Consider the following 19,389-nt stretch of genomic DNA (forward strand, 5'->3'; position numbering starts at 1 on the left):
AATCGACAGACTGCTGAGATTGACTATTGGGCACGGAGCATTAATAATTGAATACCAAACAGTTCGAGGTTAAGAGAACGATTTACCTGGTATGAATTATTGGTTGCGAGTGATGTGAATGAGACAGTTGAAATTTAAAATTAGCGTTTCCGTCGGGACAGCAGATGAACAGATGATACAATGGTATCGAATTCTCTTGACGTATTTCACCTCAACTGTCTCCAGTTCATTGAGAGAATACGAGATGGAGATACCAGGATTGGAACTAGGGCGAATGGCGTGAGTTCTGGGTAAAGCCGGTGGCGTTATGGTTCCAAGGTTATCTACAAGGGTAAAGCTGCCGGTTTATTATCGCGTGCTGTGTGGAATCGCCCAGGATGTCCGCGGAAGGGAAAATAAGTTATACATTGGAAGTATCGCGTAGCTCAGTTCCAGTTGATTGTAGTTGCTCGTTTACGCTGGAATGATTCATGGGGTTCTGTACACATCAGCAACAGAGGTGCGGGGAGGGTCCGCCAACACTAACTTCTCAGAACTGGCCGCGTAGCTTTGTATTTTAGCAAGTCGTTCTCCAACGGTTATCACATCAACGCTTTATCCCTGTAAATGCTCGGGCCTCGTACTTTGCATCATAGCGGCCCTTCTCCGGAGATCTACTTTCAGCGCGTCCAAAACTATGAAGCATTATAATGAATCTAGACCCCACGCGGCAAGATAAGCGGAAGTATGTGGCAGGAGAGTAGAGTATACTGCATGCGGTTCCCTGGAGGATCAGGCATGAACGTGGGAGATCTACGCTGTGCATTCCCTGGAGGCTGGGAGTCATATACATCAGACGGAGGTATTGGGTTGGGGTGACAAAAGTACACTGCGTGTAGTCGCAATCAAAAACCCTCTTGAGCTAAGGCCTTCGAAAATCTCGATCGTCGACAGCGAGGACATCGAGTGTGGTCTTAACGACGCCAGCCGTTGGCTATCAGGAAACGCTCGGGCCAGCAGGGGGATTGTACTTAGACAACAAACGCCTAGGAAGCGAGCAGAGGGTGGCGTTTCGAATAATGCAAGTCGTAACTAGAAGGAGGCCCAGGCGCACCAGCACACGGGAGATCAACTGAGGATATTTATATTAATGATAATCCGAGAACCGGAAGAGCCATGCCCTGGGCCTAGAATGTTACTTCGGGCTGTCGGTTCGTTCTTTGCTGCTGTCTTGGCTGCCGGTCGCAGGTCAAGAACGGGCGATAGCATCAACCCTCGAATAGGAAAGGAGCGGATGCCCGATAGTAAAACCATCGGCACCGGTTTCACACTGGGTCGCCAAAAAAAAAAGGATCATAATGGATGTTCCGAGCCCTTCCCCACCCCGTTATTGTTTCACTGAGCTCATGGATGATATGATGGATGGCGAAGATCCAACCAAGATTCGGAAACGTCTGGTACGTCCGGTAGACCCGTAATCACATGCAGACGTATTCAATGCTCTAGACCTAGAGCTAATTTAGTGTCAAAGCTATCGAGGACTTTGACGGGCTCCGGGAGTAACTTTCCACTGTCCATTATCCAACAAAGTCAGCAAGTCGATTCCAAACTCAATCCCGCAGCAAAGTTCCGATGGACTTTCCCTCCAGCCTGTCATGTCGGGAACCCATTTGCCATAGCGCATCCATTGCCACCCAGATAATCTCGCAATCGCGCATCAAAAGGGACATTCCATATGATAATGACGGCAGGAATGTTGTGTTAAGTCCCGAATTGCCATCGCTATTTCATCCAGCGATTCCGCCATGATCATAGCGCCCCCTGGTCGATTTAGATGCATGCATGGTACCCGCCCGGAAGATAAATGAAACGAATTAGCTACGGGCGGCTCCCTGTTTCCTTGGCCTTGGTAAGGTGATGATGGTGACAAGTGAGGTGGAGGGGATGCAGGCGAAAACGTGCTTGCAGCCTGCGACAGAACTGGCGACCCGCAATCACATGCCGCCAACAGCGCCAACACCAGCTTCAAGCATACGATGGCAATCAGCCCGGGTTGCGCTCGTAAGATATCAATCATTTCCGTCAATTGCAGCTATTAGTTATCTGTCGCCGGAAATCCTCTTTTTTGACTTTGCTCGACCTGTCCTCACCTGTGGTTCACCCTCGTCTGCCTTCACCGGATCCGTAGACCACTCCTCGCTACACTCACTCTTAGGTAGCATCTTTCCTTCCCATCAGCCCAAAGTCTTTGCCGTTGTCTTAAGTTTCCCTCAAGGTACGAAATCCCCCAACTACTTACTCTCCCATCCTTCTCCTTAATATACGCCACCTATCCGCCTTATTTGTCGACTCCCTTGCCTCTTATCAGCACAAGCTTTGCTGACTCTGATAAGAAGCCTATGCCTCATTTTGAAAACAGCACAATGGGCGAAAACGCAGTCAACGGTGAGCGGGCTCAGTCCCAGTTTCTGGAGGTAAGTCGTGTCTACTCATCGCCCGCCTAATCCTATTTCCATGCTGTGCGGCGTTTACTAACATGCTGGACGCGAAGCATCTGACCTCCTACCCCGTCGTCTCGGACTCGATCACCTTCTATAAAGGAAACAAATACGGCGCTAAGTCATTGGAGCTCGCCGACCAAGGCTACGGCATTGCCAAACCCTACCTCACATACCTGTCGAAACCCTACGGATACGTTGCGCCATATGTCACTCGAGCAGACTCCATAGGTGACAAGGGCTTGCAGAGGGTAGATGCGACCTTCCCTTTTATAAAGGAGGACACCGGAACGCTCAAGAATACCGTCTATGACACTGTTCTTTTCCCAGTGCGACTTGTTGGAGATGCGAAGGGTCATCTCTTTAGCACTTATAGTGACGAGTATAAAAAATGCGGCGGAGACGGAATAGTGGCAAGCGGCAAGGCTGTCATTACCACCAGCCTTGTCCTGTCTCAGGAGTCGTTGGGTTTTGTCAGCTCCCTGCTCCAGCAGAAGAAGGCCCAGGTTAAAGACCTGGTGAACGAGCAGATCCAAAACTAAACTTATGCTTCTATAATTGGCTTGTGGTTGTGTTTTCTAGACTCTGGTTTCTAGCGTTTTTCCATTCCTTTGCTACCCGGGATGTTTCATTGTCCACTCTCTTGTTCGCTTTTTCTCCTTTGCAAGCTGTGGTTGGATATGCATTACACCTCAGTCAATTTCTCACTTTCTTTGTCCCTGTCCCAGCTTGGTCTGATGAACCCGTGAATGGCTCTATGCCGGTTTGCTTAGCTAACAGCCATCCAAAATGCAAGTGATATTCATGACTGATCCAAGATACTTAGAAAATCTTTTTGGACAATTGTTTTCTTTTCTTTTCTTTTCTGTAGGGCTGACATGTGATACTCGCACAAAAGCATGTGATTACTTGATTAGGATAGATTGACCCACCTCAGTTCTTATCGCGTCAGACGCGTCCGCAATCTCCACGACAGATACTATTCTACACTATATCATAACCACGTTTGACATCACCAGTTAGCACTCTGAAACTGCGAATATGCCCCTAATTCGCAAACGGCGTGCGGTTTGTTCCCTGTATTCTCCCTTATCAATCCAAAATTCTAACCAAATTACGCGCCCAGGTTCCTGAACCCCAATCCAGCGACGAAGAAGCCGGCTCATCCCAAGAACACCCAAGCCAATCAAACAGCCACGCGGATCGCCACGTCCGTACGAAACCGACGTCCCCTGATGATAGCGAGTATGACAGCGGTGATGGGACGGGTTTTCGCGAAACTAGTAGCACAGACGTGATGGTGAAGAAACTTGTGCGACTCGCACTCTCGAGTGAATACTCGCGCCAGCCGATCCGGAGAGTCGATATCAGCAATAAAGTCCTCGGCGAGCAGGGGTCGCGGCAGTTCAAGGTTGTTTTTGCGGAAGCGCAGAGGGTTCTGGCGGATACGTTTGGGATGCAGTTGGCTGAATTGCCGGGGAAGGAAAAGGTTACTATTCAGCAGCGGAGGGGTGAGTATTTCAGCTTCCCGTTGCGAGTTTGCAAAATATATGATATGAGGCTAACACAATTGGAACAGCTGCGCAGAAAGTCGAAAGGCCGTCATCAACGAATAAATCGTGGATTCTTACGAGTACGCTGCCGTCCAAATACCGGAAGCAGGACATTCTACAACCGACACGGGGACCGATGGAGAGTGCTTACACGGGGTTGTATACGTTTATCATCGGTTTAATCCTGTTAAACGGGGGCTCGCTCCAGGAGCAGAAACTCGATCGATACCTCAGCCGCGTAAACGCCGAAACGTACACGCCTATCGACAGAACGGACCGATTTCTGCAACGGCTCTGCAAGGAAGGGTATTTACTCCGGAATCGGGAAATGGACGGTGGTGATGAGATCATTGAGTACATGGTTGGACCGCGGGGCAAGGTCGAGGTTGGAACGAGGGGTGTAGCTGGGCTCGTGAGAGAGGTCTATGGACGGCAGGATTTAGCCGAAGATGATGATGTTAGTCCTGCGGAACGGGAAAAGATGGCGGATTTCGAGTTCCGATTGGGGAGGAGTCTGGGGATGAGGAAGGTGGATGATACGAATACGCGAAAACGGGAGGAGGATGCAGGAGAGGGAAGATCGACGCAACGGCGACAGCGGAATGCTGAGTCTGATTCTGATTCTGGCGAGGAGGATAGTGATTAATGTAGGCTTCAATTTTTTCATGTTAGCTTAGCTTGCGATTTCTTTGATACCAATTGGGTTTCATACACGCTCGCTTCAATGCATTGGGATAACTCCTCCAGCACACAAAAGTCGCTGATGTTCCTTGCCGTATTGTTGCTACTGCTTAAATATATATACATGCCGCTATAGTATACGGATATATATTGTAGGTTGACTTCGATAATGCTACCAGAACCAATATATATATCTACCGCTTGCTATGTTTTCAGAAAATGAGCAAAGCTCGCCAAATTTACCAATGGACCGAAAGAATAGAAAAATAAACCAGCTCCAATCATAAGTCATACGTATATGCATATCTATAAAAACAGCAAAACACAAAACTTAAAAGTCTTTGATCCAAGCCTTCTACTCACTGTCGCTGGCACTTCCCTCACTTCCATCAGCGATATCCTCGTTCCTCAACCCCTCCGCAAGCACATATTCAGCCTGCTGTAAAGTCGTCTTGATTTCCTGGTTATTGTAGACCAGCTCCGCCGGCTTTTGGCCATGCTTATTCCTTACTCTCGGGTCACATCCTGCATCACACATCATCTTGATCATTGCCGTGCCTAGCTCGGCGTCTTTCTCGTTTGCGTACCGGACTGCCACGTGCAGCGGAGTGTCATTGTCTAGCCGGGTGAGGGGGTCACATTCGAAGAATTGGATGTCGAAGAGGCCGTCCATCGTGTCATCTGCAGCGTGAAAGCGATCCCGGTTAGCCTACGGGTTCCGAAAGGAAGATGGAGCAAAAGGATATAAAATTCAGCATACAGCTTCCGTATTGCGCGCAGATGTGGAGAGCGTAGTTGCCCATTGCGTCTGTGACGCCGTTGAAAATTTCGGCTACCTCTTCATTTGACTTCCCATCGAATGAGTCGAGGACTTGTTCTATGAGGTGGGGTTGGTCGCGGCGACAGGCTTCGACAATGAGCTCGCGGGGAGAAGCGCCCTGGGTTTGAGTTAGTTAACTAGGTTGCTGTTGTGGTAGTATAGCGGTCTGGCGGTGTACCTCGTCTGACATGGTTGCTCACGGGTAAATCCTTGGGTTGCGAATCGGAAACAAGCGGCCGAAGAGTAGGCGAGAGTGTATGATATCGGATAGAGTTAAAGAGTCGCCGGGTTCGGGATGGCCTGTTATTGCTTTAGGACATGGTCGGTAAGGGAGTGGTATTGAGACAACGGAAGAAACACAGGAGTTTGGGAAAACTGTATAGCTTGAAAGCCATTTGAACAGCAGTAGTGAGGGGCGAACATACCTATATGGTTGTTGTTGAAGTTCAATCAGCGTTGGAGATCATCTAATTGTAGGCCTCCTTATTGTTTGGTTGCCCCGCTGGCATGCCGCCCAACCTGCACCGCGGCGGAACAGTTTCCCGGAATATCTATTGTCCATTCCGCTTGACCTCCGAGTCCAATCGGCAAGCATTAAATGACCGGCAGGTCTATAAATAAGAATTAATGCCTAAGGCACCAACGGCGGGAGGCCAGTGCTCAGTGGTCACTCGATAGGGCGGTGTATATAATTTTCTCTCCGCCGCCCGCGATAAGGCTTCTCACCCTTGCGGCGTACAGGACATTGCTGGCGGCGTCATTTGTGCTTTGTCGAGACTGCAGCAGCGAAGATTACTTGAAAATTCAGCAACTATCCTTGAGCATTTACCCAGCCGTTGATCCTACGGTTTAAGATGCCTTTGACATGTAGACAACCCCGCATTGAGCTTGATGAGCCTCACTGACAAAGATGCTCCCTAGTCTGCCCCAACTGCAGCAATGCGTTGACAATATCACGCGCGGATGCGACGCCAAAATATCCCCTAGGTGTCAACCGGTTCGAATGCCGTACCTGCCCCTACCAATACGTCCTCGAGCAGTCCTGGTTTGAAAAGACGCCAATGAAGCAAAAAGAGGTGGAGGCAGTGTTTGGAGGCAAGGCCGAATTTGAAAACGCGGATAGGATGGCCAGTAAGTCCAGGGGGAAAAAAATTCTCTTCTTTCTTTTGTGTTCTGGCGCTGCAATGGGAGGGATGGATGCTGATNTCGATGTCTTGCAGCACAATGCCCCGCGGAAGGCTGCGACGGCGACCGTGCGTACTTCTTCCAACTGCAGATTCGAAGTGCAGACGAACCGATGACTACATTTTTGAAGGTGGGTGCCTGTCTGGACGGATACCTTGCATGCTGCTTCGTGTACTGACGGGGTCGATAGTGTACTACATGTGGTGCTCGGTGGAGAGAGAACTGAGCAGGCGCGTTGCACCGATCGCTATTTAGATGCGTCATTTGTCTTTATTTTAATTGAGCTATGCATTGCGTTCGATATTCAAGCGAGGCGAACATGGGATACGAAACGGTTGATGTTTGGTGTTTTTATATGCTGTTCTAGCGCCTTTCTTCAAGAGTGCGCGTCACGGAGAGATACCCCTCACTATTGGAGTTAACACAATTATGCCTAGTCGACTTGAATAGCATCTACAGAGTTCATACGAGAGTAGTCCAAGTTTTTAAAGGATGCATGAAAATCATGTTTCCGTGGTAGGTTGATATCGTCTAGCTCAGAATGGATGGCTCGGATTATAGACTTTTTTTTACTTTGTTGAGTCAAGCATTTTGCGGACGTGCTCGCGGGCTCCCAACTGGGTAAAACTCGGGAAAAAGCAAAAAGGCGGCTAAATGAGGGGCAGACGACGCGCACATCCCACCTGGGCTCCTAGGCAACGCAGGAGGGGCACAAGAACAAGAAAAATTTTCGCACGTTCATATCAAAATTTTTGTGTTAATAAAACATCAGTGTTGCGGTCTATCTAGCTACCAGCTACCTGCTGCGTACGCTGATCTCCTTGACGCAGTGGATTCAAGCAGCGCCACTCGGCCGCTCCATCGTAGTTTGCTCGCGGACGAATAGAAAGGCGGCAACTTGGACAGCCGCGGGGTTGTGCTCGACAGAAAGATAAAGCCGCCATCGCACCACCACTGCGTTGATGCCCAGCTTTTCAGTCCGAGAACCCACCGAGAGGCAACAGCAAGTAGAGAACGAGCAAAACAAATTTTTTTCTTCCGCTAGACCATGAAATTTAGGGAGGGAGTGGAGTAGAACCAAGAAAATCAGTGTCGCTGGGCTGTCTTGCCGGCCGGTCTGGGAGCAACAGAGCCCAAAGGAGCGAGAAGAATTTGCAGCGGTAGTGGGGCAGATTACCCCTCCATGTCCAATGACAAAGGCGACCAGCCAAGGGTTTGAGCCCGCCCGCTTAGTCGTCGTCCTCGCTTGCCCCTCCATAAAAGGATTTCCCCTCCCCCTCCCACAAAATTTTCCTCTCCCTTCTTTTGCTTGTCCGCTTCAGTACGTATATCTTCCCCTCCCTCGCCTCTTCTCTCCTTTCTTCTTCCATCCTCCTTGCTAACTTCTCTGCTCAGCACCTCTACGCATTAATTAGCCGTAGTATCTGAGCATCCTCCTATCTTTTAAACACACTTCACACAACCTTCAAAATGGGGTAAGTTGCACAAACTCGTCTTCCATCATCACATCGTCGCCTTGTCGAGCAACTTCGCTAATCTGGTTTTCCCATTAACAGTAAGGAAGACAAGACTCACATCAACATCGTCGTTATCGGCCACGTCGATTCCGGCAAGTCCACCACTACTGGTAAGCCGCCCACTGCCTATTCGACCGGCCTTGACCCAAGGGCTTACATTCTCTGCCAGGTCACTTGATCTACAAGTGCGGTGGTATTGACCAGCGTACCATTGAGAAGTTCGAGAAGGAAGCCGCCGAACTCGGTAAGGGTTCCTTCAAGTACGCTTGGGTTCTTGACAAGCTCAAGTCCGAGCGTGAGCGTGGTATCACCATCGATATCGCTCTCTGGAAGTTCCAGACCCCTAAGTATGAGGTCACCGTCATTGGTATGTTGCCCTTCACCTCTTGCGTTCGAAACATACATCTAACATGAACTACAGACGCCCCCGGTCACCGTGACTTCATCAAGAACATGATCACTGGTACCTCCCAGGCCGACTGCGCTATCCTCATCATTGCTTCCGGTACTGGTGAATTCGAGGCTGGTATCTCCAAGGATGGCCAGACCCGTGAGCACGCTCTGCTCTCTTTCACCCTCGGTGTCCGTCAGCTCATCGTTGCCCTCAACAAGATGGACACTGCTGGCTGGGCTGAGGCTCGTTACAACGAAATCGTCAAGGAAACCTCCGGTTTCATCAAGAAGGTCGGCTACAACCCCAAGGCCGTTCCCTTCGTCCCCATCTCCGGTTTCAACGGTGACAACATGCTTGAGCCCTCCACCAACTGCCCCTGGTACAAGGGTTGGGAGAAGGAGACCAAGTCTGGCAAGGTCACCGGTAAGACCATCCTCGAGGCCATCGACGCCATCGAGCCTCCCGTCCGTCCCTCCAACAAGCCCCTCCGTCTTCCTCTTCAGGATGTCTACAAGATCTCCGGTATTGGAACTGTTCCCGTCGGCCGTGTCGAGACCGGTACCATCTCCCCCGGTATGGTCGTCACCTTCGCTCCCGCCAACGTCACCACTGAAGTCAAGTCCGTTGAGATGCACCACCAGCAGCTCAAGGAGGGTGTTCCCGGTGACAACGTTGGTTTCAACGTGAAGAACGTTTCCGTCAAGGAAGTCCGCCGTGGTAACGTCGCTGGTGACTCCAAGAACGACCCCCCTGCCGGTGCTGCCTCTTTCACCGCTCAGGTCATCGTCCTCAACCACCCCGGTCAGGTCGGCGCTGGTTACGCTCCCGTCCTCGACTGCCACACCGCTCACATTGCTTGCAAGTTCGCTGAGCTCCAGGAGAAGATTGACCGCCGTACCGGAAAGTCTGTCGAATCCAGCCCCAAGTTCATCAAGTCTGGTGACGCTGCTATCGTCAAGATGATTCCCTCCAAGCCCATGTGTGTCGAGTCTTTCACCGACTACCCCCCTCTCGGTCGTTTCGCCGTCCGTGACATGCGCCAGACCGTTGCTGTCGGTGTTGTCAAGGGTGTTGAGAAGTCCACTGGTGGAACTGGTAAGGTTACCAAGGCTGCCCAGAAGGCTGGCAAGAAATAGATGTCGAATCAGCCAACCGGATATGGCCAGTCAATGTGTAATGGTCTATTGATGACAAAAAGCTTAACGATTCAAATGGAACTAGACTTCTAAGTTTAATCATCTTCGTGTAAAATTTCGTTCATTTGTAGGATTCCCAAGCAATTTGGAGCGCCTCGGGCTATCTCCCCGTTTTTTATCACTGTTTCTTATCTTCCGACTTATCCCATTGTTCCTCGTAATAATTTTATCTATGATCTAAGCTGTGGAGAATGTAGTATCAATTTGCCATTCGGTGTTATGGTCCGTGGTCCAATGCCGAATTAACTGCTGTAATTATGGTCGTCCAGTTGTCACCTCTGGATACCAGCTTCTTCTTCTTCTTCTTCTTCTTCTTCTTCTTCTTCATCACCGCCAGTTTCGAATCGCCTGTAGGGCTGGCGTAACAAATGCGCAGCCAGTGACAAGGGAAACGGCCGCTCAAATAAACCAACCGGGCACCCAGTGCCAGAGCCAAAGAACATCAAGAAATCATCAGAGAACCACTGCCGTTACTAGAGAAAAATATGGACTGCTTTCAGGATGAACAGCGGTGATCAGGAGAATTTCTTCCGACAATACTGGGTCTTGACCAACGTTATGGCGATTTCACGATTGGGCTTTTTGGTCAGGACTTTGAGAGCCGCAACATCACCCTGGCTTCTTTCTGTCGGCCAACATTCTGGCCTGCTCTATGAGAGTTCTGGCTTTCTCAGGTTTGTCCGACGTCTTCCTATGCGTATCACGATACCGCTTGTTGGTTATCTTCTTCTTGTCTCTTGCTTGTTGCTTTTCCTCTTCAGTCTTCCGGTCCCAACAAGCCTTTTCCACTATTTTGCGCCTGCCTGGATTTTTCTTGCGATGCTCGTCGACATACGCTCGCATCTTGGCCCGGTATTCGTCAGACTTGATACGCTCGGTATGTCTTTCTCGCCAGTCTCGGCTGGTCACTCTCCTGTACTGGCGAAGAGCATCCTTCTGTTCCCTTGTCATTTTATCTATCCATCTGACGTACGTAGCGTGTTTCTGTTTGGCCCTGAGTCGCCTTTCGGTGATGGCTGGATCCTCGATACCAGTAAACGACTTCGGCTGTGTTTGAAGTAGCGCCGCAATCTCAATTTGATCAATGTCGTCGGGAATTTCGATGTCGTCGAGATCATCGAAATCTTCGATTTCGTCAGGATCTCTAATGGTATGGAGGTCTCAATATCACAGGGGTCGTCGGAGTCTTCGATCTCATTGGAATCATCGGAATTTTCGACTTCGTTGCCGTCTTCGATGGCCTGGAGTCCACCGATACCGCAGAGGTCGTCGGATTGACCAACAACATTCCGGCTACGAACCTTCATCGAAGATTTATCATCGGCCGTAGGGCCATCTTCATCGTTGCTGTTGTGCCTAATTAGCAGCGCATCTTCAAATAGAGTTTGTTCATAGTCGTCGTCGTCGTTACTATGAACAACTTCTGCCGGCGAAGTTACTGACGTGGCGACAGTCGGTTCGCTGGAGCCATCAACGAGCGTCGTGGCAGCTTCATCCGCTTCGTCCGTGACCAACTTCATGTACTTAAACATTGCGTAAATCAAGCGTTGGCCCTTGATAGCTATATTTTTCAAAACCACGGACGCCTTCGAGTAGACAGAAATGGCTGCAGGCCCCGCGCCACGAAAAGACCTTGCGAGAATCCCCATATACTGTTTGGTGAAGGCTCTTATCCGCCCAGAAACACAACTTTGTCTTCCGCGGGACTGTTCAAGGCGCGTTTCAGTAAAGGTTGTTCCCTATTAGGCGCTTTTTTGATATTTGCATATCTCGCGAAATTCTGTGAGAAGGTGGCCTCGTGGGTCTTGCCTATGTAGGAAAGCCTTGTCAGTTACGTAGGTAAAGGTAAAGACTGAAGCGAGCAAGGGAAAAATAGGCAAGTCAAGCGGGAAAAGTAAAAAGGGCAAGACCATTTGAAGATATTGACTCTGACCATAGTCAGCCGGGTAGATCAGCTACCATACTGAGCTGAGTATCCCAACTATGATGCAGTTATTATTTCGATAGGTGGTTGATAATCGAGCGAATTGTGTTCTGAAATTGTACGTGCGATGCCCTTCACCGTAGTGGGGAGTCGACAGTCAGGGAATTGCTTAACGCTGTCAGCTGAAAGCAGCATGTAAACATGACCAATATATTTTTATAACCCGGTGTTCCAATCCCAGACGGCATGGGTAGCAGATTTGTAGCGACCGTGGTTTTGTGGGTATCATTATGACCACGTAGGAAGACCTACTATGACAAGAGCCATTGAAGTTCGAAACTTCTCAGCGGACAGCACCCTGTACTCATAAGAGGATTTGCTATAGTAATAGCCCTTGAGGGACTCCCAAAAACTCGAGTATTTGCATGAGAATTGCCTGCCCGCTAAGTATAGTATATAGAAGAGGGAAGAGCGAAATATTGATTGGTATATAATTATTTCAATATTGATATTTTATATACACCAATGCTGACATTTCATACCATGATGCACCCCTCTCAAAAATAGTCTTTCTTCAGTCCGGCGAAACAAGAACCGTTGGATCCATTCTTAGCAAGGCTAAGAATGGCATACGAACTGCTCGCCTACCAGAGCAAAAGTTAGGAACCATTGACCTTGAAAGAACGACACAAACATACTTCAATCACGAGCCCCCTATAAGTATCTAAGGCTCACAGCGAGGCGACAGCTCACCAGCCGGCCAGATGCAGTATTTGTCGCCGCAAGTGGCAGCAAGCTGCCAGGTCGCGCCGTTGCAGACGGCGATGCTGTGGTATGTGTCTGCGCAGTCATATGAGTTACCGGAACACTGGCCACCAATTGAGGCGTAGGCTCCGGAGAGGGCAGGGAGAGAGGCGAGGACGGGGATGATGCTGAAGAGCTTCATGGTGATGAGCGGCTTTGGATGGGACGGCCTGGGATGAAATTGGAACGGATTGATACAACTGTGTTCTTATTCTAACCATTTTGCGTGGGAAGGGGCATCCTTATATAGCTTTTGCTTCCAGCTCCTCTCCTTCTGTGGTATTCAGCTGAGCCTTGCGCTTGGGTAGCGTTCAGCGCTCAATGGCTGAATCGTAAGGTCTGTGTCTCCAGACCAAGGCCGGGACCATACCCGGATTGATCTATTTCTTCTGTACTCCAAGCTTCCTAGTCCATGAGGAGATGGGCTGAGTGGTGGCTGCAGTTGCAGCAGCCACTCATAATGTGGTGAGACAAGCCTTGCCTTCTAAACCTTCAAGCCCTCGGGCTTCACACCTCCCGCGCCCGTTTAGGCGTTAGGCGTTAGGCAGCACAGCACATTTGATTGGAACGGATCGTTGAGATTCTGCAGCGAGTTGAGGCCCAAGGTTAACCCCCTCTGTATGTGTTTAGACTCGAAAACGGTGAGGAATTGCTGGAGACGGCCTCGACTTGTTTCACCTTTACAAGTCAGTAGCTAGTGGGACTTCAGCCGCAAATCCACAACGCCAGCCTCGAGTTAGCATCATTCTTCGCCCCTAGTCTAAGCCAGACTTTGGGATCTATTCGGATAGCGACAGTTCTTGCGGACTGACAGCCTGAGCCATGGAATTTATCTGGTTTTTCGGAGAGACCCGTGTTGGTGTCATCTTTTAGCCGCAGCGGTATTGCTCCAATCGACCATGGCCACTTTTCACGGCCCGTCAGCAAGCCCACTTGGCTTTTAAATACGCGTGCTGACTGAATGCTCGTGGTAGGCGTATCGAACTGGCGCAACCCCCGTCCCGGCCTTCTGCCGAATCGGACCTGAAATCTTTGGCCATCACATACTATATGATTTGCAAATAATTTACCAAAAACGAGACTTATCACCATAGCGCCCGCGCGTGAATCAAAAGCAAAAGCAGCGAATAGATATCTTCCTTTGCTCCCAGTCATCGAACATCGTGCGCCGGTTGGAGCGCAGCACTGGGAACACCTTGTCCCCTCTACGGCCATGGTTACCGGAGACAGCAATATTGAAGCTTTTAAATAGCGAACCAAGCGCTGTATTTGCTCTCAAGTTCCTATCCTGAAAATGTGCATACAAGGCTGCGAGATCGGTGACCGTGACTGTCATTCAACACTGCAATATTCCCCACTCTAAAATCTGACTGTACCCAGACTAGGACTAGGACTGTAAAACACTGGTTGTTGGCCCCGGATGTCCCATAATCACCTAACAATCATTCATATCAGCAGTTTCGTTTCTAATGCCTCGCTTCTTTAAAGGCAATCCAGCAGCATATTAACCGTGAGGTTGATGAATCCACCACGCATTAACCAGCCTAGGCGCGGAGTACCTTATCTTTTGCGTTATGCTGGAATGTCCCTCAGCCATATGCTATAGGTCGGATATTATATCCTGAGCCTGAGTTAGGGTTGTTGATCCATCACGTGGATTGCATTTTACACATTTCTAACTGTAATGAGGTAGGAACGTTCTAGCAGTGGATCCGTTGAGTTTATCTGTCGTGTTGTTAAGTCTATCATACGATGAACTCTGTCTTGGTAAGTAGCTTGGTAACCTTTCGTGTCTACTTTGACTTCGAGCTTATTCACCACTTAAAATACAAACCTTGGCTTCACGAGTAATAAGAAGAGCGGATTAGTTTTGAGAGCAATGACAATACATTTAGACTAAATATGATTAACTTAAGTGGGATCCAACCCGAGAATAGCCGCCCTGATCTAGCAGCCCATAAAATGCTACAACTCCATTAATGTGAACCCTATATTTCCAAAAAAAAAAAAAAAAAAAAAGTTATTAATAAGATTGATCCCATTCAAGATCCCAAGCCGATGTCTCCGAAAAATGCGCATCACCCCCGGGAAGAGGCTCTGCTACCAGTTCCTGATCAATCATTACCCACAGAGCCTGCTCCGTAGCAGGATCGAGGTCAACCGATACTGAAGTCGGGTTCAAGGAGAATGCAAATCGACGAGCGTGGTGATCATGGAAGTCGCGAAGGTGGGCTGTCTATCCAAACGTTTAGTATTTGCGTGTACAGACATAAAAACATAGGCTAAACATACCGTGTTAACAGCGTGCGGCCAGACTTCCCCAAGCTGTTCTAGGATTTCAACGCTTCGATCGAAATATTGTGAGGACCCCGATCCTTTCATAGGACGCATGTTTGATGTTTCAAAATGTGATGCCACGGACACTATACTTCCAGCTATGGCAGTCCAGTATGGAAAAATGCACGATTGACTTGTGACGGCTCCAGACTTGCATGCGTCACCTAGGAGATCCAACAGTTGCCGTGCATGGTCGTTGGCAGTATACAAAAGACCCAAGGTAAAACTAGAGCACGCGGCTTTTGATCCGAATAGCTTCAAGCGTTGTCGCGCAAGGAACGGGTGGTTTAACAAACAATGGCATAGATGGAGTAGCATATGGGCGACGATGATATATCCGGCATCTGATCGTGGGACGCCGCCGATATCGCTGCGCAATCTTGCAACAGATACGATTTCAAAGTAGGCTCCTGCGCGGTACAACAACGAGGACAGACCAGAGAATTCGGAACTCGCATCCCAGAGGGCCACATGTTCTCGATATTCTCCGCAATGGACATACCGCACGCAGCGGCCAAGGATAGAAAGCATGAGCATCCCGATGCAATTTGCATTCGGGCTTTGATATTCCTGAAAATCCCAAGTTTTAAGCTCGTCGAGAGTGACCATGTTTTGCCACTCTCCTGCGCGAAACGTGTCATCGTCACAAGGAAGCTGTAGCGTGCACTCATCGTCTTGAAAGCTCGGGAGTGGTCGCGACTTGCCACAAGAAAACATCTTGTCTATGACATATGCCGACCAAAATACACGGCGCTGCTCTTCTTGCTCCTCGAACGGTAACGAGCTAGAGGGCTCAACCGTCAATCGCGAAGCCTGGCAAACGCGAGTGAGGAGGCCGCACTTCACGAGCGCAGAACCGACTCGGCCAGCGGCATAGTCTAGCATGGCCTGAAGCTGCAGTGCCTGTGCAACCTCAATACGGGGGTTCTCAATTGGCGATTGTTCATTTGCCGTGAGATGTTCTGCCGAAACTAGCACCCATGACTCTTTCGCATATGCTTCAACGGCCTCATTCCTCGTTCGGGCGTAGTAAGGATCAGACGAAAAGGGCACTGCAGAGGCGAGCACGGCCAGAAGCAGGTAGGTTGGTAATGTTCCCTCTTCGAGTTTCCTTCTGAATGAGGCCTCATGTATAGTATTCGACGAAAGATCGTGCGCCTGAAGAAAAAAGGTGTCGACGGTGGATTGCAAGACTGAAGGAGGTGGGAGAGAGGGGTCCATGGTCGGGACAGAAGATGGAATGTCGAAGCAGAAACAGACAAAAAGACCAAAAGGCCGGCACGAGGAAGCAACAGGAAGCAACAGGAAGCAACAGGAAGCAACAGGAAGCAACAGGATGCAACAGGATGCAACAGAGGAGCTTGAAGCTGCTAGAAATAATGACTTTCTCGAAGCATCAAGTGATAGGTCGATTTCCCAACACGGTGGGAGCCGCCACCAAATGCGGAGAGCATTCCATGGATTGGACGCTATGAACTCCCCGTATTTCACACAAAGAACGTGGAAAGCATGTTCTGCTAATCAACAACGAGCTTGAGGGGTTGGTCGCGCTCTTGATTTGCGGTTGACGAGTTGGTTCTTTGTGCGGGCGTCCCGGCTTTCAGAGCCCAGACATTCCTTTGTTCCCGGAAAAATCAAAGCCATCAGCCATCTTCGGCTGTGAGTGCGTACTCTTGACAGGAGCTTTGTCTGGACTCTGAACCTTGGAATCGAAATCACATCCTGAAGTCACTGCACCGAACATCTCCGATTTATTTACATCACTACGTACATGCTATATACAAGGCTGGATCTACATCATCAACCCCTTACCAAACGATCTCCTTCCCATTCGGCCCTTCTGCAGCTGGAATCAGCGGCTTCAACGCAACGCCGTAGTCCCCAGCATTCGGTGTCCTCAGAAGCGTATGAATATGGAACTTCCTCGGCTCGTCATTCGTCAAAAACACACCCGAGTGGTGATCAAACTCGACAAGAATCACCGGGCTCTGAATCCGGAAGTAGAACGGGTCGGCGTCTGCGAACCCTCCAATCCAGGAGAAGTATGTCTCGGACTCATACCTTTGAACCTGGCTAATTTTGAGCGCTCGCGAGTACGCAGGGAGGTAGAGGAGGTATTGCTTCAAGATCTTGTAGAGCGTCGACTTTTGTTCCGCAGTGAAGAGGGACACAGGGACGCCCTCGTTCGGCACGATGCGGTTGTCGCGGTACGCGCCGCAGAGGTGTCGCTGGTCGTCGCGGTTCCAGCGACCCGGCGGCATGGCCGGGTCTTTCATCTGGGTGTAGGTCTGCGCTTTTGATTGTAGATGGCTCGGGAGTGATTGCATGAGTTGGAGACCGAGGGCCTCCTCGACGTGGAGGATGCGGGTACCGCTGTGGGGACCCGAATCAATTTCATTTGGCTCGGCGCCTGTGAACCATGGCGAGGCGACGATTTGGTTCTTGTAGAGGAAGACGTTGAGGCAGAGGTGGTGGCCGTAGAAGGACCAACCCCAGGGTCTTGTGGTGGAGGGGTTTCCGAAGAGGACGAAGTTGTAGGAGAACTCATTCATGACGCGCGGAGATTCGACGAGTTCACCGAGGAAGTGGTTTATGCGCATCGCTTTGAGGGCCTTGTCATAGCCCTCCGGCGAGAGGGTGGATTGAAGAATGGCGAGAATGGCGGAGCGTATTGAGCTGCTGACTTCGTCCAGGCGAAGGCCCTTGTTGCTGAGAAGGAACTCCGGGTTCGACCATGTCCGCCATTCCGGTGAATCGATATGATAGCAAAGAATTTCCTTCTGTTCGCTGCTGAGGAGTGAGAAGAGATGTGTTGTTGCGGCGACGATGTTGTCGATGGGGATTTGTTCGTCTTGGAGTTCGAATAGATTTGGGCGAACGTTGCCTGGAATTGTCAACTCATGCCCACAATGCTCACAATAAAATTGTTTCTATAAATACCATCAGTTGTTACGCCCTTGAAAGGCTCTTGGAGCAGATCCCTCCAGTGCATATAAAGGGCATGCAGCCATGGGGGAATCCGGCCGGTCTTGAAGGCTTCCGCATATTCGTGCGCATCCTGGGTGCGCATCACCTGGAAGCGGGGGATGCTTAGATCGGGTAGATATTCTCGGTACGACATTTCGGCTATTTAGAGAATTTGATACTCGAAGAACGGAGTGAAGTTGGGGGAAGTCCGGAGTGGTTTTACAGAACGGAACGACAGTTCTCCCCACAATCCCCACGTGGAGAGCGGCAAACGGAATATCCGAGTTGGAGTGAGATCAAGTTATATACCAATAATGCCACTATATACTAGACTATATCTTTAATTATGCTTAGCAATTTCGCTCTCCGTCCACTCCCAAAGCGCCTTCGCCATCTCCACATCCCCTTCGTACGGCGATACTCCCTTTGCTGCGATCGGAACATAGTATCCGCCATTGACCAGTCTCTCCCTTGGTGCCCCTGCAGCCCAGATCTGCGTCAAAGCTCCTGTGCGAGGACTACGAAAGAATTTCGTCATAAGGGTAACACTGAGGTTGTAGAAAATACCAGCCTGTTTAGAGTGCTGATATAGATCGGTCCCCACCGTCCCGGGATGGACAGAGACGGACAAAATCTCCGGATACCGCCGAGCTAACTCCGCGGCAAAGAGCACATTCGCTGCCTTGGACGCACCATACCGCGTTGGCCAGCCGTGGGCCATCAGGCCAGAAGTTGATGTTATAACATCGTATGATGGCGCGCTGTTCCCCGCTAGCGAGCTTAGTGCGATTACTCGGACATCCGGGGCGCGGGACACGGTTTGTCGGAGAGTGGGAAGGAGCAGCTTGGTGAGGAGAAAGTGGCCGATGTGGTTCGTCCCGACATGGATCTCATAGCCCTCTTCTGTAAGCGACGGCGGATTCCCCATTGTGCCGGCATTTAGAATCAATGTATCTAGGCGATCGCATTCGGAATGAAATTGCTCTGCGGCCGCGCGGATGGACGCGAAGGACGCCAGGTCTAAGGGGATGTGTCGGATGTCTGCGGGGTAAGGGAGGGCTTCCTGGATCGAGGCGATCGCATCTTGGGCTTTTGTCGCGGTTCGTGCTGCGAGGTATATACGTTCTGGGCGATGCCGGGCCAGTTGAAGGACTGTTTCTTTTCCGAGGCCAGTGTTTCCTAGAGTGTGGGAAGAAGCATGGTTAGGCGATGCGGGGAAGACTCTCTTCGGGTTTGGACCACTGACCTCCGGTGACAAAGATGACTTTTCCTGACTGATCTGGAGTATCACGCTCTGGATCGAAAGACGAGCCTATAAGACCCCCGGTGAACTCGTTGAGCGTGGGACCAACGCTGTGGTGAAAGTCCAAAGGGTGTCGAATCGCGTGCGAAGCGATGCCGCCGAGACCGACGACATCTTGGAAGGACTGGATGGGGTGAGACATTATAAGTGACCAAAGATAGGTAAGAATGTTAAATTTAAGGATAAGGATAGTATCCCAACGCCTCCTGGGGAAACGGTGGCGCCTGAATC

The 19,389-nt window shown here is 50.1% G+C and overlaps 9 protein-coding genes across 9 annotated transcripts; 4 read left to right on the forward strand and 5 right to left on the reverse strand.

Moving 5' to 3' along the window:
• Positions 1 to 2,378: 2,378 nt before the first annotated feature.
• Positions 2,379 to 3,019, forward strand: ASPSYDRAFT_154337 (putative pathogenesis associated protein Cap20; the record flags this gene model as incomplete). Its single annotated transcript, XM_040842360.1, has 2 exons — positions 2,379 to 2,453; positions 2,531 to 3,019. 2 exons carry the CDS (start codon positions 2,379 to 2,381, stop codon positions 3,017 to 3,019), a joined length of 564 nt encoding a protein of 187 aa, XP_040701481.1.
• Positions 3,020 to 3,518: 499 nt separating this feature from the next.
• On the forward strand, positions 3,519 to 4,676 carry ASPSYDRAFT_154678 (MAGE domain-containing protein; the record flags this gene model as incomplete). Its single annotated transcript, XM_040842389.1, has 3 exons — positions 3,519 to 3,545; positions 3,604 to 3,988; positions 4,057 to 4,676. 3 exons carry the CDS (start codon positions 3,519 to 3,521, stop codon positions 4,674 to 4,676), a joined length of 1,032 nt encoding a protein of 343 aa, XP_040701482.1.
• A 390-nt stretch (positions 4,677 to 5,066) lies between these two features.
• On the reverse strand, positions 5,067 to 5,721 carry ASPSYDRAFT_59141 (ankyrin repeat-containing protein ANK1; the record flags this gene model as incomplete). The annotated part of the gene is made up of 3 exons (XM_040849646.1): positions 5,067 to 5,392; positions 5,472 to 5,649; positions 5,710 to 5,721. The coding sequence occupies 3 exons, from the start codon at positions 5,719 to 5,721 to the stop codon at positions 5,067 to 5,069; spliced, it is 516 nt and encodes a 171-aa protein (XP_040701483.1).
• Positions 5,722 to 6,239: 518 nt separating this feature from the next.
• On the forward strand, positions 6,240 to 7,326 carry ASPSYDRAFT_46864 (DNA-directed RNA polymerase III core subunit RPC11). The gene is made up of 4 exons (XM_040847328.1): positions 6,240 to 6,398; positions 6,453 to 6,662; positions 6,752 to 6,846; positions 6,907 to 7,326. Exons 1-4 carry the CDS (start codon positions 6,386 to 6,388, stop codon positions 6,940 to 6,942), a joined length of 354 nt encoding a protein of 117 aa, XP_040701484.1. The 5' UTR covers positions 6,240 to 6,385; the 3' UTR covers positions 6,943 to 7,326.
• Positions 7,327 to 7,447: 121 nt separating this feature from the next.
• On the reverse strand, positions 7,448 to 7,987 carry ASPSYDRAFT_46867 (uncharacterized protein). The gene has a single exon (XM_040847329.1). The coding sequence runs from the start codon at positions 7,972 to 7,974 to the stop codon at positions 7,552 to 7,554; it is 423 nt and encodes a 140-aa protein (XP_040701485.1). The 5' UTR covers positions 7,975 to 7,987; the 3' UTR covers positions 7,448 to 7,551.
• Positions 7,988 to 8,004: 17 nt separating this feature from the next.
• Positions 8,005 to 9,795, forward strand: ASPSYDRAFT_46869 (elongation factor 1-alpha). The gene is made up of 4 exons (XM_040847330.1): positions 8,005 to 8,191; positions 8,273 to 8,343; positions 8,403 to 8,600; positions 8,655 to 9,795. The coding sequence occupies exons 1-4, from the start codon at positions 8,187 to 8,189 to the stop codon at positions 9,761 to 9,763; spliced, it is 1,383 nt and encodes a 460-aa protein (XP_040701486.1). The 5' UTR covers positions 8,005 to 8,186; the 3' UTR covers positions 9,764 to 9,795.
• Positions 9,796 to 12,188: 2,393 nt separating this feature from the next.
• Positions 12,189 to 12,767, reverse strand: ASPSYDRAFT_46872 (uncharacterized protein). The gene is made up of 2 exons (XM_040847331.1): positions 12,446 to 12,767; positions 12,189 to 12,391 (listed from the first exon to the last, which is right to left on the reverse strand). Exon 1 carries the CDS (start codon positions 12,691 to 12,693, stop codon positions 12,472 to 12,474), a length of 222 nt encoding a protein of 73 aa, XP_040701487.1. The 5' UTR covers positions 12,694 to 12,767; the 3' UTR covers positions 12,189 to 12,391; positions 12,446 to 12,471.
• A 1,807-nt stretch (positions 12,768 to 14,574) lies between these two features.
• Positions 14,575 to 16,109, reverse strand: ASPSYDRAFT_154717 (fungal specific transcription factor domain-containing protein; the record flags this gene model as incomplete). The annotated part of the gene is made up of 2 exons (XM_040842391.1): positions 14,575 to 14,787; positions 14,844 to 16,109. 2 exons carry the CDS (start codon positions 16,107 to 16,109, stop codon positions 14,575 to 14,577), a joined length of 1,479 nt encoding a protein of 492 aa, XP_040701488.1.
• A 587-nt stretch (positions 16,110 to 16,696) lies between these two features.
• On the reverse strand, positions 16,697 to 19,300 carry ASPSYDRAFT_154135 (uncharacterized protein; the record flags this gene model as incomplete). Its single annotated transcript, XM_040842342.1, has 5 exons — positions 16,697 to 17,772; positions 17,829 to 17,996; positions 18,230 to 18,240; positions 18,269 to 19,034; positions 19,102 to 19,300. The coding sequence occupies 5 exons, from the start codon at positions 19,298 to 19,300 to the stop codon at positions 16,697 to 16,699; spliced, it is 2,220 nt and encodes a 739-aa protein (XP_040701489.1).
• Positions 19,301 to 19,389: the final 89 nt, after the last annotated feature.

The sequence above is a fragment of the Aspergillus sydowii genome (genome assembly GCF_001890705.1).
Source record: "Aspergillus sydowii CBS 593.65 unplaced genomic scaffold ASPSYscaffold_7, whole genome shotgun sequence".
NCBI classification, from domain to species: Eukaryota; Fungi; Ascomycota; class Eurotiomycetes; order Eurotiales; family Aspergillaceae; genus Aspergillus; species Aspergillus sydowii.